Below are 17,675 nucleotides of genomic sequence, written 5' to 3'. Positions count from 1 at the left end.
TAATTTCAAGTTCAGAAATCGTTTAACTTGATACTCTTTTGTATCGATGGATTCACTAAATTCGAAAATTCACAAAGATTAACAATTCAATTATGAATTCATAATTCTTCGGCCTCACCCTCTATAGTAATTTACTAACCCTCTTTGGATCCTCAGGAGACCAGTAACAATTCATATTACTATAAGTGTCATGAAACACTTTGGCGTAATATAGAGCTTATACAAATCTTTCACTATAGATAGAAGCCCGTTGTGAATTATATTTCTCTTACCCATTATTTTTTTCGTTAAGAACAAGACAATAAGGATTGTTTATAATTTGAATCCAGGATAATTCAAATTCTCTTTTGACACTGGCAATTTCCCTTTTGGTCCGATTTTTATACGACAGCAAAAATTGAAAATTTTTTGGTCGTATATTGGTATCACGTTGGCGTCGTCGTCTGCGTCGTCGTCGTCGTCGTCTTCGTCGTGGTCGTCCGAAGACATTTGTTTTTCACACTATAACTTTAGTATAAATAAATAGAAATCTATGAAATTTACACACAAGGTTTATGACCACAAAAGGAAGGTTGGGATTGATTTTGGGAGTTTTGGTCCTAACAGTTTAGGAATTAGGGGCCAAAAAGGGCCCAAATAAGCATTTTCTTGATTTTCTCACTATAACTTTAATATAAGTAAATAGAAATCAATGAAATTTAAACACAGGGTATATGACACAAAAGGAAGGTTAAGAGTGATTTTGGGAGTTGAGGTCCCAACAGTTTAGGAATTAGGGGCCAAAAAAGGGCCCAAATAAGCATTTTTCTTGGTTTTCGCACCATAACTTTAGTAAAAGTAAATAGATATCTATGAAATTTAAACACAAGGTTTTTGACCATAAAAGGAAGGTTGGAATTAATTTTGGGAGTTTTTGGTCCCAACAGTTTAGGAATAAGGGGCCAAAAGGGTCCAAAATTAAACTTTGTTTGATTTCATCAAACATTGAATAATTGGGGTTCTTTGATATGCCGAATATAACTTTGTATGTATATTCTTAATTTTTGGTCCTGTTTTCGAATTGGTCTACATTAAGGTCCAAAGGGTCCTAAATTAAACTTAGTTTGATTTCGACAAAAATTGAATCCTTTGGGTTCTTTGATATGCTGTATCTAAACATGTACTTAGATTTTTTTATGGGCACAGTTTTCAAGTTGGTCCAAATCGGGGTCCAAAATTAAACTTTGTTTGATGTCAACAAAAATTGAATTCTTGGGGTTCTTTGATATGCTGAATCTAAATATGTACTTGGATTTTTTATTATCGGCCCAGTTTTCAAGTTGGTCCAAATCAGGGTCCAAAATTAAACTTTGTTTGATTTCAACAAAAAATGAATCCTTGGGGTTCTTTGATATGCTGAATCTAAACATGTAATACGATTTTTTATTATGGGCCCAGTTTTCAAGTTGGTCCAAATCGGGGTCCAAAATTAAACTTTGTTTGATATCAACAAAAATTGAATTCTTTGGGTTCTTTGATATGCTAAATCTAACCATGTATTTTGATTTTGGATATTGGACCATAATAGGTAATGTCCAATTTAAAATTCAAAGTTTTTAAGTTTAAGTTCATAATGTGTCAGAAACCTTTGTTGTGTCAACTTTTTAATCACAATCCAAATTCAGAGATGTATCAAGCTTGAATTTTGTGTCCATACTTGCCCCAATGTTCAGGGTTCGAAGTCTGTGGTCGTATATATTATATTTGGTAGAATTATACACATGCACTTTCGGGTCTCAGAAAAAAAAATCCTTGTACTTAACTCGCATTTAACAATCAAAGAGCTGAAAGCTCTGAGGAAAAATGACGCCACTGTCTCTAATATTGGGATATTTTTTATGCAAGTCTTGATTTTCACATACCGTAATAGACAACTTTTTGAGTTCGATGCATTTCCGTCAAAAACTCTGGTTTTAGTGAACGTAATTTGTGCGTTTAGGGGCGTCGTCACTTCCATTCCAATGTTGAGCGAGTGGTTGGAAAACTATAATCAGTCTATATTGTACGAATTATTCGGCAAATTGAATTCTCAAAATTGACAATCAGCATTGCTGTCATTAGGGAATTTTTCTTATGCCCTTTTAAATATGATAAAATAAGCCTAAAAATGTATATTCTGCACATTCTTTTTTTTACAGCTATGTCTTTTACTGTAAATTCTAAAATATAAGATGAGGTTGCATGGTAAAGTGTTGTTTAAAGCTACATGTTTGAAATAAATGGTCAACAAAGCATGTACTCGATAATACCAGAGACATGTATACTAAATGTATTTATATGTCTCTGATAATACACATTAGAACTTAGAGAGTATTTTTGTCTAGACGCCATCTAATTAACTATTGAGATGACCTCCGAAAACTGCAGACGGTCACCTAACCCGATACTGACAAACATAAACATAAATATAAGTAGATATCTCGTGCTTTATCTAGGTCTGTTTGATTTCAAATGTTAGGTTAAAAAAAGTTAATTGTCGTTTTTACCTGTATAAGAATGTTGATCAATTCAGTGAATGAAATGGTTTACCTTTGTTTAACTTTCAAGGTTGTCACTCATTTCCATTTAGTGGTTGAATACGACTAATTCATGTATAACCCGTCTCTAGCTAGTGGTTTGAATTGAAGGTTACATGCATACGGATTCAATAAGTTGAAGTTATTTATTTGCAAGTAAAAAAATTAAAAGCGATGTATCTTTGCCAATTTACAAAGTAGAACCAAAATTGGCTGCTAAAAGCGAATCATTATTTCATTTTTTCACTTTTATGAATGATTAAAACAAGCAAAATAGTATTCTATTTTTTTCATATCTCGTAGCCAATGTCCCTTTAAAGCAAACTAATTAAAATCGCAAAAAGACTGAAACATTGGTGATAGCCAATTATATAGAGGAGTTGTCATTTTCTCATTTTAAACAAATACAATAAAGAGTATATGTAATATTTTTTCAGATAGCTAATACAAATAATCAATAGATTCGTAATAAAAGAACAATTTTCATTACTTTATTGTTTTTATGTATTAAAACATGATATGAGTATTACCCTTTTCTAGTTTGCACCACTTAGTATGTAGCAATTTGAAATAAAATCAAAGGTATTACTTTTGAGTGATTTTAAGTGCTTTCAGATAGGGGATGGTAGTTTAGTCCTTTGAAATAGAATTTCGGAACCTCCTGAACTTAATTTGTATCAATTTGATCGGTATCAATCTGACCCCAGGGGGTGATAGATATCTAACCGTTACAAGTTTCTGGATAATGTTATTATTTAAGTCAGGACTTGGTTGCTAACAACTATGGACACTAAAGCCCCTCTTTCATGTAGAACGTTTATGAGTATATGAGTGCGAAAATACTGTCACATGTTGTTTTACATTATCAAAACAAGATGGTATCAATTTAAAACATAATTGTATAAGATACTTGAATTTTTTATTAATCTCATACCTAGTTCTAGTCAATTAATTTCAAGTTCAGAAATCGTTTAACTTGATACTCTTTTGTATCGATGGATTCACTAAATTCGAAAATTCACAAAGATTAACAATTCAATTATGAATTCATAATTCTTCGGCCTCACCCTCTATAGTAATTTACTAACCCTCTTTGGATCCTCAGGAGACCAGTAACAATTCATATTACTATAAGTGTCATGAAACACTTTGGCGTAATATAGAGCTTATACAAATCTTTCACTATAGATAGAAGCCCGTTGTGAATTATATTTCTCTTACCCATTATTTTTTTCGTTAAGAACAAGACAATAAGGATTGTTTATAATTTGAATCCAGGATAATTCAAATTCTCTTTTGACACTGGCAATTTCCCTTTTGGTCCGATTTTTATACGACAGCAAAAATTGAAAATTTTTTGGTCGTATATTGGTATCACGTTGGCGTCGTCGTCTGCGTCGTCGTCGTCGTCGTCTTCGTCGTGGTCGTCCGAAGACATTTGTTTTTCACACTATAACTTTAGTATAAATAAATAGAAATCTATGAAATTTACACACAAGGTTTATGACCACAAAAGGAAGGTTGGGATTGATTTTGGGAGTTTTGGTCCTAACAGTTTAGGAATTAGGGGCCAAAAAGGGCCCAAATAAGCATTTTCTTGATTTTCTCACTATAACTTTAATATAAGTAAATAGAAATCAATGAAATTTAAACACAGGGTATATGACACAAAAGGAAGGTTAAGAGTGATTTTGGGAGTTGAGGTCCCAACAGTTTAGGAATTAGGGGCCAAAAAAGGGCCCAAATAAGCATTTTTCTTGGTTTTCGCACCATAACTTTAGTAAAAGTAAATAGATATCTATGAAATTTAAACACAAGGTTTTTGACCATAAAAGGAAGGTTGGAATTAATTTTGGGAGTTTTTGGTCCCAACAGTTTAGGAATAAGGGGCCAAAAGGGTCCAAAATTAAACTTTGTTTGATTTCATCAAACATTGAATAATTGGGGTTCTTTGATATGCCGAATATAACTTTGTATGTATATTCTTAATTTTTGGTCCTGTTTTCGAATTGGTCTACATTAAGGTCCAAAGGGTCCTAAATTAAACTTAGTTTGATTTCGACAAAAATTGAATCCTTTGGGTTCTTTGATATGCTGTATCTAAACATGTACTTAGATTTTTTTATGGGCACAGTTTTCAAGTTGGTCCAAATCGGGGTCCAAAATTAAACTTTGTTTGATGTCAACAAAAATTGAATTCTTGGGGTTCTTTGATATGCTGAATCTAAATATGTACTTGGATTTTTTATTATCGGCCCAGTTTTCAAGTTGGTCCAAATCAGGGTCCAAAATTAAACTTTGTTTGATTTCAACAAAAAATGAATCCTTGGGGTTCTTTGATATGCTGAATCTAAACATGTAATACGATTTTTTATTATGGGCCCAGTTTTCAAGTTGGTCCAAATCGGGGTCCAAAATTAAACTTTGTTTGATATCAACAAAAATTGAATTCTTTGGGTTCTTTGATATGCTAAATCTAACCATGTATTTTGATTTTGGATATTGGACCATAATAGGTAATGTCCAATTTAAAATTCAAAGTTTTTAAGTTTAAGTTCATAATGTGTCAGAAACCTTTGTTGTGTCAACTTTTTAATCACAATCCAAATTCAGAGATGTATCAAGCTTGAATTTTGTGTCCATACTTGCCCCAATGTTCAGGGTTCGAAGTCTGTGGTCGTATATATTATATTTGGTAGAATTATACACATGCACTTTCGGGTCTCAGAAAAAAAAATCCTTGTACTTAACTCGCATTTAACAATCAAAGAGCTGAAAGCTCTGAGGAAAAATGACGCCACTGTCTCTAATATTGGGATATTTTTTATGCAAGTCTTGATTTTCACATACCGTAATAGACAACTTTTTGAGTTCGATGCATTTCCGTCAAAAACTCTGGTTTTAGTGAACGTAATTTGTGCGTTTAGGGGCGTCGTCACTTCCATTCCAATGTTGAGCGAGTGGTTGGAAAACTATAATCAGTCTATATTGTACGAATTATTCGGCAAATTGAATTCTCAAAATTGACAATCAGCATTGCTGTCATTAGGGAATTGTCATTAAGAACCTACAGAACATCCATATTTCTAGTTTATCCAGCACAATGACGATCACTAAGACGCTTGATGAACGTAAATAGTGCAGGGATACACGCGACCCCCTCTATCTGGTAAATGACATCATAAAGGCGCGTATAATTGACGAGTTTTTTTCCGGTGACGGATGAACTCGAAAGTGGTCTATTAGTTTAATATTGCAACATGTCTCGTAAGCATACAATTGATATTCGTATATGTGTGTGTGTGTAAAGTGAAGATGACAACTGGCTGTTGTTTTTAGTACAAATGAATAGGTCAAGACTACCTGAATGATCTACAGTATCCATTGACTACTTGCTGGTTTTTTCCTACAAATAAATACCGTAGAAAGGCTTGTATAGTTCGCAGTGGTTCATAGTCCGAACCCCCTTCTCCCCACGAAAGTTTGATTTCAAATCCTGTGCGATTGTTTGCGGTATTTTCTTGGGAAACCCTGTTTTCCATCATCAAACAGAAGCTGAAACTGCTTGTAAATGATTCTAGAACGCTTCATGATTGTTAAAATAAGTTAAATTCATTTAAAAATCAATTTAGACACTTGTGTATGTTTAAAAGGAAGTTTAAAAAGCACGTGTAAAAGAAGAAATTTAAAGGTGAGAGTCGAAATCCGTATACATGACAGATATCACTATAGTACGACTTTGAAAATAAAACAGTTCCACCCTTTTGTAAAACAGTTTTTAATATACCTATCACATTAATGTTTGAAGGGTCTTAAGCTAATACAAACCGTATTAGTAGGTATAAAACATCAAAACGGAATGAACAATAACCGATTACGTTTTGTATTTTACAAATTCTAAGCTGGTTTACGGTTGTCTTTTTTACTATGTTTGTATCGTTTCAATCAAGCACATACCATATAAAAAAAGAAGAGGTGGTATGATTGTCAATGAGACAACTATCCACAAAAGACCAAAATGACACAGACATTAACAACTATAGGTCACCGTACGGCCTTCAACAAAGAGCAAAGCCCATACCGCATAGTCAGCTATAAAAAGGCCCCGATAACACAATGTAAAACAATTCAAACGAGAAAACTACCTAACGGCCTTATTTATGTAGAAAAAATGAACGAAAAACAAACGTGTAACACATAAACAAACGACAACCACTGAATTACAGGCTCCTGACTTGGGACAGGCACATACATAAATAATGTTGCGGGATTAAACATGTTAGCGGGATCCCAACCCTGCCCCTAACCTGGGACAGTGGTATAACAGTACAACTTAAGAACGAACTATAAAAATAAGTTGAAAAAGGCTAAATCATCAGATGGACAAAAATACAAGTGGACGTGGCCTGGTACTTATACATCCCGACACAAAAACACACAATGAACAGATCTGAGAGTACTCGCAGTTATTTGACAGCTAGTTCAAAGCCACTAACAACTAATAAAAAAATCATGCAACTAAGACTAAACTTATTTCAACCAATACATTGAAAAGAAACGAAAAATTTGTAATGGAAGGTTTAGTTTTTATATTTATCAGTATTAATTTCATATTGAATAGAAATAACTTATTAATATGGATGAGTTTAAATTATACGTTTGAAAAATGAAGAGAGCGCCCTCTTCAATATCAAAAACAAAGATGGCGGAACGTAAACAAACCACCGCGAAATTGAACTTGTTCTCTTATTTCTTACTTATTGTACTCTATAGTCCGCACCCCTCTGGAAGATCCAATTCTGGAGAATAAAATCGCGGACTATACAAGCCTTTCTATGGACAGGTCAAGATTTTTTTAAAATGAAATACAGTATGTAAACTGGTTCCCGTCCGACTACAACGGTTTGTTCCAGTGTAGCGTAATACAAGCAGATTCCAGTTAGTATGTAAAATAGTAAATATGAAACCGAGTGCGGTAAGCGGAAATATAATCGACTTTCGTTCTGGTCAATGGTATCGGAAACATGTCGCTGATGGCGTCATTTTCCAAAAAAACTATGTCACCCGGTCGCGAACTGTCATTATAAGTTTCGACTTCACGGTTGTCAACCCACTAAAACTTGTTATGTCGTAAATCGAAATATTTTTTCTGTGACGAGTGCTGCGGAATTCTAAACATTTGACTGTCCTTGACCTCATTTCCAGGTTTCATTATTCAACGCCGTTTCAAATATAAATGGTAATGTCAAAATGTACTACTAAGTAGAAGTTAAGTATTAATTGGTATTCAGAACCATAATGATTGTAAGAGGGTCATGCACATTTGGTTGACAGAATTCAACTGTTCGTGACCTCATTTTCATGATTATTGGTCAATGTTAGTGTTGAGTTACAATATGCTATATATGATTAATTATTTTAAGGCGCATATATTTGTCTGATAAAATGTTCTTGATCTTGCCCTTATCAACATCCAATAAAGAATAAGAAGAGACTGTAAAATATATCTTACCCATTAAACTCATTTATTACACAACCGTCTTAAAGATTCCTTTCTTCACCATATAAATAAACAGTATGCAAATCTGCATGTAAATGACATGATATAATATAACATGCGTCAAACCCTCAACCTTTTGGTTAATACACAATCTTTCGTTTACATCTTTGTGTTCAGGGTCGTCCTGTTGGTAGATGCACTGTGCATGTTTTCTATTGTGTGTTTTAGTTTTCGTCTACAAAGGAAATATGGGGTGTTCTGCGCACGAAAAACTGATTAAACACCACAGTTTGTGGCTTTACTATGCTCTCTGGAAAATGTTTTATTCGGTCTTCGTACTTTAGTTTTTTTCGAAGGATTCTGGAGTTGGTGGTTGATATGGTCTGGTATACAAAGATACTGTAACAGGGACAGACATTAATGCCCCGATCAGTCCTCTATGTCAACACATGATACTTCCTATAAAATGTATACACGTACGTGATGTTGCAATGGGTATACTATTTCTTTCCTTTCAGATATGATTGGACAACGAAACCTGTTAAGATAATTCATTCTCATCAGTGCATTTTGAATAAGAATGATTGGTAATAAAACAATCCATTTAATTTGCAAAACATTTTTAAAAGCCACATTTAGACCCCTTACAAAATAAAAAAAAAAAACACAAGACGACTAAGACTTCAACAACAGCCAAACGTCTATACAACGTCATGTCAAGTCCTTAGGCTCGAGTCTAGAAAAACCGTGAAGAAATGTAATAGAGATTATCAAATATCTTCAATCAACATCAAATTAGCTCAAGGACATTTTAGATTGTCTCTCTCTCGTATATGTATACACATCATTTCATTTCGTATCTCGTGCTGCGTCTTAAATTTTGTATGAGAAGAGCTGTTGAACAACTGGCATATACTGTTAAAATTAAATTAGTCGTTTACAAAGTTGTCCTTTGAAGGAATATAAGACTAACTATAGTAAAGATGAAGGACCAACTGATGACGCCTGTTAGGTTGTATACTCCGATAAAGACTATATTCAGTAGTAACGATAACTGTACCTTCTTCATTATCTCATGACCGGAGTTTAACATACCTAAGGTTATATACCTTAAAAAGAAGTTTTTTTTTAAACAAGACTTAGAGTCCCATGTTAACCATCAAGTGTGTAAATCCTCACTCAGCCGAGAAATTGGGATTTGATCATTGTTGCACGAAGGCCGTTCACTGACCTTAGTTGCTTAAAGTAACTTTAGCTGAACTTGTATTATTTGCAATCTTACCACATCTCCTTAATTAATACTCTAATTGTTGTATGAAATACAGATGTATCGCACATTTAATTAAAATAGACATATATACAGATACATATTATACAACAACGAACAACACATTACAACCGGCTCCTCTGATAAAATAGACAAACAAATACACACAACAACGAACAACACAGTACAACCGGCTCCTCTGATAAAATAGACAAACAAATACATACAACAACGAACAATTTAACACAGTACAACCGGCCGTCCTCTGATAAAATAGACATACAAATACATAAAACAACGAACAACACAGTACAACCGGCTCCTCTGATACAATAGACATACAAATACATAAAACAACGAACAATTTAACACAGTGCAACCGGCCGTCCTCTGATACAATAGACATACAAATACATATAACAACGAACAACACAGTACAACCGGCTCCTCTGATACAATAGACATACAAATACATACAACAACGAACAACACAGTACAACCGGCTCCTCTGATAAATTAGACAAACAAATACATACAACAACGAACAACACAGTACAACCGGCTCCTCTGATACAATAGACATACAAATACATACAACAACGAACAACACAGTACAACCGGCTCCTCTGATACAATAGACATACAAATACACACAACAACGAACAACACAGTACAACCGGCTCCTCTGATAAAATAGACATACAATTACATATAACGACGAACAACACAGTACAACCGGCTCCTCTGATACAATAGACATACAAATACATACAACAACGAACAACACAGTACAACCGGCTCCTCTGATAAATTAGACCTACAAACGTTCTTATGTTGTACTGTTATACCACTGTCCATGGTTAGGGGGAGGGTTGGGATCCCGCTAACATGTTTAACCCCGCAACATTATTTATGTATGTGCCTGTCCCAAGTCAGGAGCCTGTAATTCAGTGGTTGTCGTTTGTTTATGTGTTACATATTTGTTTTTTCGTTCATTTCTTTTACATAAATAAGGCCGTTAGTTTTCTCGTTTGAATTGTTTTACATTGTCTTATCGGGGCCTTTTATAGCTGACTATGCGGTATGGGCTTTGCTCATTGTTGAAGGCCGTACGGTGACCTATAGTTGTTAATGTCTGTTTCATTTTGATCTTTTGTGGATAGTTGTATCGTTGGCAATCATACCACATCTTCTTTTTTATAAATACATACAACAACGAACAACACAGTACAACCGGCTCCTCTGATAAAATAGACATACAAATACACACAACAACGAAAAACACAGTACAACCGGCTCCTCTGATAAAATCGACATACAAATACATACAACAACGAACAACACATGGACCAGATAATCAGACTGGGTATTGACACACAATGTGATGGGGATATCCATTAAATCCTCCACATTTCCCATTCTATAAACTAGACATTGTAAAAGTTAAACATATAGAAAATAGCCTGCATATTCCAGAAACCAACATATTGGCCGCCAACCGCTGAAACAAGTCTGAAGAATATGGATAGAAAGGTTTAAAATGATAGCTGCTACAGACATTTGGAAAGGGCTGGATTCATTAAATCGGCAGTGGTGGTTCAGAAATGTTCAAGGGGTCTGGCTTCCTGAGACTGCGGGCTTACTATAGTCATGCTTCAGTGATTCCCTAAATAATCAACCAAATTTTGATCACAAACGGGTGGCTGGTTCCCTGCCGCCACTGGTCGGTATAGTAAGCACAAAACAACTAACTGGTCGGTATAGTGAGAACAAAACAACTAAGAGAGAGACACCGATCACAAAGTACCACTCTTGGATTTCTTGTGGTTAATAAAAGCTAGTTCAAAACCAAATTTCTAATACGCCGTAGTAAGTAAATAATGTTGTACAGATTTAAAAAAAAAAGACAGCATACAATATGGTGTACCCAGTGGTCTGTGAGTCCGTTCGTTCGTTCGTTCGTTCGTTCGTCCGTCTGTCCCACTTCAGTGGGTTGAAGTTTTTTGTTAAGGTAGTTTTTGATGAAGTTGAAGTCCAATCAACATGAAACTTAGTACATATGTTCCCAATGACATGATATTTCTAAATTTTGTGGCCAAATTAAAGTTTTTATCACATTTCACGGTCCATTGAACATAGAAAATGATAGTGCGAGTGGGGCATCCGTGTATTATGGACATTTATTGTCTGTTCTATTGTTATAAAGAAGTTTCCTATCCTTTCCTTGAACACTAGGCTGTACTGATAGTAATGTACACTTCTAAGAAGATCTATGATGAATTAAAAAAAAATCAGATATTACATGAATCCACCCATATGGTAAACACTCCTTAACACTGACGGTCATTTTTCGTGTACTTAATGAAAACCACAACCAATTAATTCAATACTGTAAAGTTATCTCTAACAAATAATTTCACTAAAATAACAGAATAGGAATGTTAACTATTCCTGACGTATTTACAAGTACGATAGAGTACTAGTATTCGATTTGATCATTATAAATTATAAAAATTATCAAACAAAAGGTGTCATTTAAATCCACCTTAATGCCAAATATGGTGCGGTACAAAATACATTTATGGGTGCAAAATTACGTAAGTCAATGGGCTTAATAGTACAAATTGTAGTAAACAGTGTATTCAGGTATACGCCCTTTCCAACTTTATCTAATGAAATTCAGATTCTTGTATCATGTGACTTGTTATTGATTGAAGTTGTGAATCACTCGTGTCGCCGGTATATATCGCCAGTGGTGTAAAATTGTTACTTACTTTGATTTTTAATTTTAATAGAAACCTGAAAATGTCTCACAGAGCTACAAAGTCAGGATTTGCTGCTGAAGCCCAACAGAAGGTAAGGTGTCATTTGTTATGATAAACATGTCAAATAAAACCATATCAGACAAGCACATGCGGTAAAGATGACTAAACGGTGAACACTCTCATATCAGTCAGGAAATACAATAAATGTTTCCTGTGCGTTATCAGGTTATGTATTTAGAAGCAGTTTGGGGTCTCCGACCAAACCCAAAATGTAATGTACTGCACTTTGTCGCAGTATAACATGTTTTTTTTTTTTAAATTGCTGTGTGTTGTCCTATATATTTTCATTTAACTTATTTAGCTATTTGTTAGTTTGCTTTTGTGCATTAAAATAAATGAAAAATTGAATATATCAACATGAAAATGTTAAAATGGAGACTAAAAGTGATGTCATGCAGAAATACTGCTCTTTCCAACAGAAGAGACCGTTTTCAATCTGTTACGCGTATACGAGTCGTATACAGTGGCGGATCCAGAAATTTTCATAAGTGGGGGCCCACTGACTGACCTAAGAGGGGGCCCGCTCCAGTCATGCTTCAGTGATTCCCTATATAAGCAACCAAATTTTTTCCCAAAAAGTGGGGGCCCGGGCCCCCTGAACCCCCCCCCCCCTAAATCCGCCTATGGTATAATCGACAAATACATCAGGGGCGGATCCAGGCATTTTAAAAAGGGGGGTTCCCAACCCAGGACAACGGGGGGGATCCAACTATATGTCCCCATTCAAATGCATTGATCGGCCAAAATAAAGGGGGGTCCAGATAAAAGGGGGGGGGGTTCCAAACCAGGACCCCCTGGATCCGCCAATGTTCATGATGGTTCCCAGACTTATTTAAGACTTATAAATCTTATTTTCCCTCAAGTCACCCCTGAGACCTCCTCTAATCTTATCAGTCGCTGAAGTTACTTGAAATATTTACAGTGAATTAAAATTGACGATGTATGTAGGCTAGTTTCAGTAGACACATACACAAATACAAACTCATATATTATATTTCATAGTGATGAACAAATATGTTAAAAGTTGTCATTTATCATTCTGTCGGAAGACCAGACATTGAATAAACAAATGTTACCTGTAATATATTTCTACAGGTAACTTATGAAATGAAATGATCTGAATCTAATGTGATGGATTTGATATTGATTTGTAATTTCTATACGTATACTGATACGTTTCAATTTCCCCAGGAATGCCAGAATATGCACTTTCTCATTAAAAAGCAAGAAGACACCAAGAGGTGTAATAAATAATCAATTTTCTAATTAGAAAATAAGATTCAATAGGTACACATGACTATGGGTCTATATCTAATTGTACATCTGCCTCGTTTTTATCGTGCCGCGAAGACTCGATTAATGTAAGTAATAATCCCAACACTTCTCATTTGAGAACGTATAGTAAAGTGAATATTATATGTTCACGACCATATAATTTTAAGATTAAATCTGTCTGAATTAAAATGTATCCGGCATACCAAGATGAAATTGAATCACCTAAGACACGCCCATTAAACATTTCAAGAGCACATAGTTAAATCAACATCCGGAGGTATGGAAATGTTGCCTGGTTAGACGACAAGAAATTATTCACTTTTCATTTTTTATTATCGAAAACCACTCGACTGAAGTCCTAATAATATTTATTATTCAATATATTTCATCAACATTCATAGTTGGATTTAGAATTGAAAGGCGAGCTTATGCTTTATGGTCTTTTACATATTTCATTACAGTTAATCATATAAATGACATAGATGGTAGTTACATCCCCAAAACTACAAATTGGAAGTCCGGTCTTCATGTAGCTATGTGAATTTATGACAAAAAGAAAAAAATTACTTTATGAAAAGATAACTGTTAACTATTAAAATTAAACCTGAGACTTCTATATAACATTATAGTAGACTCAGTTTAAACCAAACACAGCCATGCAGGCATTGAAAAGACATTTTACGAAATTATTGTTTAAGCATTGATCTCTCTCGTAACTATAACCTTAAGAGTACATGTTATTCAAATACTATTAAGTGTCAAATTTATACTTATGGCAATACCTTGCATTATTCATATGATAAATATATTCTTACTTTCAGTCGTACATGTGATAGATCATAGCCCTTGTTCAACTGACAGCAACTCTTATATATTTTTATATTTGCCTTTTCAGAACCTTGATAAATTCGACAAAAACCTAGCTACAGAGATTTTACAATGGATCCAGACAACTACTGGAGAATCTATCAATACGTCTGGAGACATGGATAACTTTGGAGCAGTTTTGAAAAATGGCATGTTATTATGCAAGTATGTAATCTGTTATTTTGTCTTCTTTCATCCAACAGTCTTAATATGACAGAACACACAAACCGGTACGATTTAGGAGGCTACTATTTGGTATTTATGGGTGGTTTGGGGACGGGGGGGGGGGGGGGGGGGCTAACTTAAGCCGACATAATCAACATCTAGGTTGTATATGTGTTTGTATCGTTACGTCAAGGTACCAAGTCTGGCCTCACGGTCATAAAACTTTCGAGCATGATTTTTGTACTCAGACTCCGAAAAATCAACCAATGAAATTGCTGGATTTCATGTTTCGAGCATGATTTTTGTGCTCCGAGCACTGAGCAAAGTTCTATGCTTTCACTCGCCGGGAGTATGAGTATGATTGGAAAAATCGGCGAATCTTATTCATGGTGATGATATTGTAGTATGCAGAAGAAAAATTGTGTATTTGGTTGTGTTGCATACGAAAATCGACGTTCATTCTTAACTTTACTGTTGTTTGAGACAATAATGGGCGTTTGACTGATTCAGTGATTGTACTTAGTCATGCACACATGTATCTGACTTTGTATAAGAAATATTGGCGTTTTATTCACAGGCACTTGTCTCACAGACAAGTGCCTGTGGTTTTATTCACAAACTGGTGCACAGTGACTTTACTTTGTAAAAGATAATATATCAACGTTTCATTGGTTCACAGTGACTGTAATTTATATAAGAGTCGGCGTTTTATTGGTTCACGGTGACTTAGTCCGAGATTACTCTGACCCACGGCCCCAGCTTGTCTGGAAAAAACAGCCCTTGGACGTCAGGATAATTTTCGGTAATTACGGTGACTATACTTTTTGTTCACGGAATGTCGGCTTTTCAATTTACGTTGGTTTACAGTGACTGTACTTTTGATGTTTTATTATGCTTAACTTGTATAATGCATGCCTTAACTTTTTTCCAGGTTAATGAATACCTTAGCTCCAAGTCCACAACTACAGAAAATAATTAATGGCAAAGTTCCAACTCTAGCATTCAAATGTATGGAAGTTATAAATCAGGCAGTCATGGCCATGGAATCATACGGTGTACCTAAAACAGAACTTTTCCAAACTGTTGATTTATGGGAGGCAGGGAATTTGACAGCTGTATTAACGTGTTGTTCTGCAGTAGGAAGAAAGGTCAGTGTTATAACTATAATAGGTTTTTTTTTTTACTGAAAACGGTGTTACAGTAACACCCTTAAATTGATAAATAGCTGGAAAAATTATATAAACATGCAAATGCAAAGCAAAGGTAAACTATCACATTTGAGAAACAATAGTAAGAGTTCTATATAATTAGAATGTTATGCCATAGATGTAGATACATCCACAGATAAAGTTGGTCAGAAGTTCCCTAGTTCTCTCTATTGTTAGATAAAAAGAACCATTATACCAAATTGACTGTCTTTGATGTTCCATGTGTGTTATCCTCAATCGCGTTAATCTAGCTACATCTTTTTAAACTTGCTAAATTGTTAGACCATGTTAACTGAGGAATAAGACACTTGTTTTCTGGAAACACTTCTGCTGTCCTTATTTTTTTTTTATTTCTTTATCATTTTAGGCTAAATCAAAAGGACAGGGTGGTATTGGACCAAAGGAATCTGCAAAGAACGAAAGACAATTTACTGAAGAACAATTAAGACAAGGACAAAGTGTTATAGGACTACAAATGGGTACCAATAAAGGTGCTTCACAAGCTGGCATGAATATGGGAAACACACGACATATTATGGATTAGGAAATCAATCTCAGAATTATAATTATCTCTTTTGTTCATTTTTATCCTCATTTGCATTTATTAGATCTTGCCATCTACTTTCTAAAGGTGTTTTGATGCAATGAACCAAAAGGGTGCAATTTCATGTTACATTGTTAGTATGTGGGACCAAGATGTTGTCATCCGTCAGATCTCCAAGGATTTGTTATTGTTTTGAAAATGTATTTGTCAAATTATATGTTAATGTTAGGTCATATGCAAATGATAAGGGCATACGTGAATATGATTCCAATACAGTACACTTTCAGTAAGTTAACTATAATTTTACACCATTTTTGTTACTATTATTATGAATATTAAAGTTATAAAACAATGTCTTTTCAAGGCTTTATTGTATTTATAGTGCATGTATGTATTTCTAACATACACCTGCTATAGGCGTTCGTTTATATATACCATAGGGTTTAAACGTATGCTTGATAAGGTATTATTAAAATACCACCATCACTTATTTATAAGGAAACTGCAAATAATTCAACATGTAGAAAAATAAAAGGAAAATCAATTGGGAAGAAGTTCTACCAACTTATTTCATCAAAGCAAGCAGAGATTAATTTCATACTTCAGCGCAATAATTTCAATGATTTTTAATAATTTCCATGATATCAAGGTAAGCCATGCAGGTATCTTAAAACTGCTGATCAAGCATTAATTCACGATGATTATCGTTGAACTAGGATTAACCTGAGTATAAGGATTAGTAATGAGGAGTTTAATCAAACATGAGGAACAAAGTACTGATATGTAATGCATATTTACGAATCGAGTCACGAATGCACGAAAGGGAAGAATTGAAATTGAAACAAAGAAGAGGAAATACTTTAAATATTTAAAAAATGAAAGAACCTATAAAAAGAATGGGTATATTGTTGTTTTGTGACAGTCTGGATAACCCAATGAGGAAATACATCCTCTTTACAATGGGAAAAGTGTTATGATAGAGGAAAAACAGAGAATATTTAAAATTCATAATATATTGGAGATACAACCGCCACTTATAATGTGAATAGCTATAAAGCTTTATAGCTTGCTATTCGGTATGAGCAAAGGCTCCGTGTTGAAGACTTTGACCTATAATGGTTTACTTTTACAAATTGTGCGGACTTTGATGGAGAGTTGTCTCATTGCCGGCACTCATACCACATCTTCTTATATCTATTTAATACAAAGAAGGTTTAACTTGAACAGAATAGTTGCCAAGTTGAAGTCTGAAAGGACGGAATTTCCGCATGATGTGATACATTATAAAAATGAGGAGATTCTCATCTGTATGATTGCCATTGAGACAGCTATCCAACAAAGTCCCGCGGCAAAATGACGTGGATGTAATGAAATTTAAGTTAGAAAGTTATAATGACCAAGTACAATTATGAAATTTAAAATGTTTAAATAAAAGAGCGAAATAAAAATCTATGTTAACGACTGTTGCT

The 17,675-nt window shown here is 34.4% G+C and overlaps 1 protein-coding gene across 1 annotated transcript; it reads left to right on the top strand.

Annotated features, from left to right (window-relative positions):
• The first annotated feature begins 12,016 nt into the window (after positions 1-12,016).
• Positions 12,017-16,562, top strand: LOC143048347 (myophilin-like). Its single transcript, XM_076221991.1, has 4 exons — positions 12,017-12,178; positions 14,318-14,454; positions 15,386-15,602; positions 16,030-16,562. Exons 1-4 carry the CDS (start codon positions 12,128-12,130, stop codon positions 16,204-16,206), a joined length of 582 nt encoding a protein of 193 aa, XP_076078106.1. The 5' UTR covers positions 12,017-12,127; the 3' UTR covers positions 16,207-16,562.
• Positions 16,563-17,675: the final 1,113 nt, after the last annotated feature.

Source organism: Mytilus galloprovincialis, chromosome 10 (assembly GCF_965363235.1).
Source record: "Mytilus galloprovincialis chromosome 10, xbMytGall1.hap1.1, whole genome shotgun sequence".
NCBI classification, from domain to species: Eukaryota; Metazoa; Mollusca; class Bivalvia; order Mytilida; family Mytilidae; genus Mytilus; species Mytilus galloprovincialis.
Note: the sequence above shows the minus strand (reverse complement) of the source record. Positions and strands in the feature narration are given on the sequence as shown.

Bases quoted from the DNA above. Each gene is read 5' to 3' on its own strand.
- LOC143048347 (XM_076221991.1), top strand. From the start codon at position 12,128: ATGTCTCACAGAGCTACAAAGTCAGGATTTGCTGCTGAAGCCCAACAG. The intron at 12,179-14,317 runs GTAAGGTGTCAT...TTGCCTTTTCAG, and splicing joins CTGCTGAAGCCCAACAGAAG to AACCTTGATAAATTCGACAA. The intron at 14,455-15,385 runs GTATGTAATCTG...ACTTTTTTCCAG, and splicing joins AATGGCATGTTATTATGCAA to GTTAATGAATACCTTAGCTC.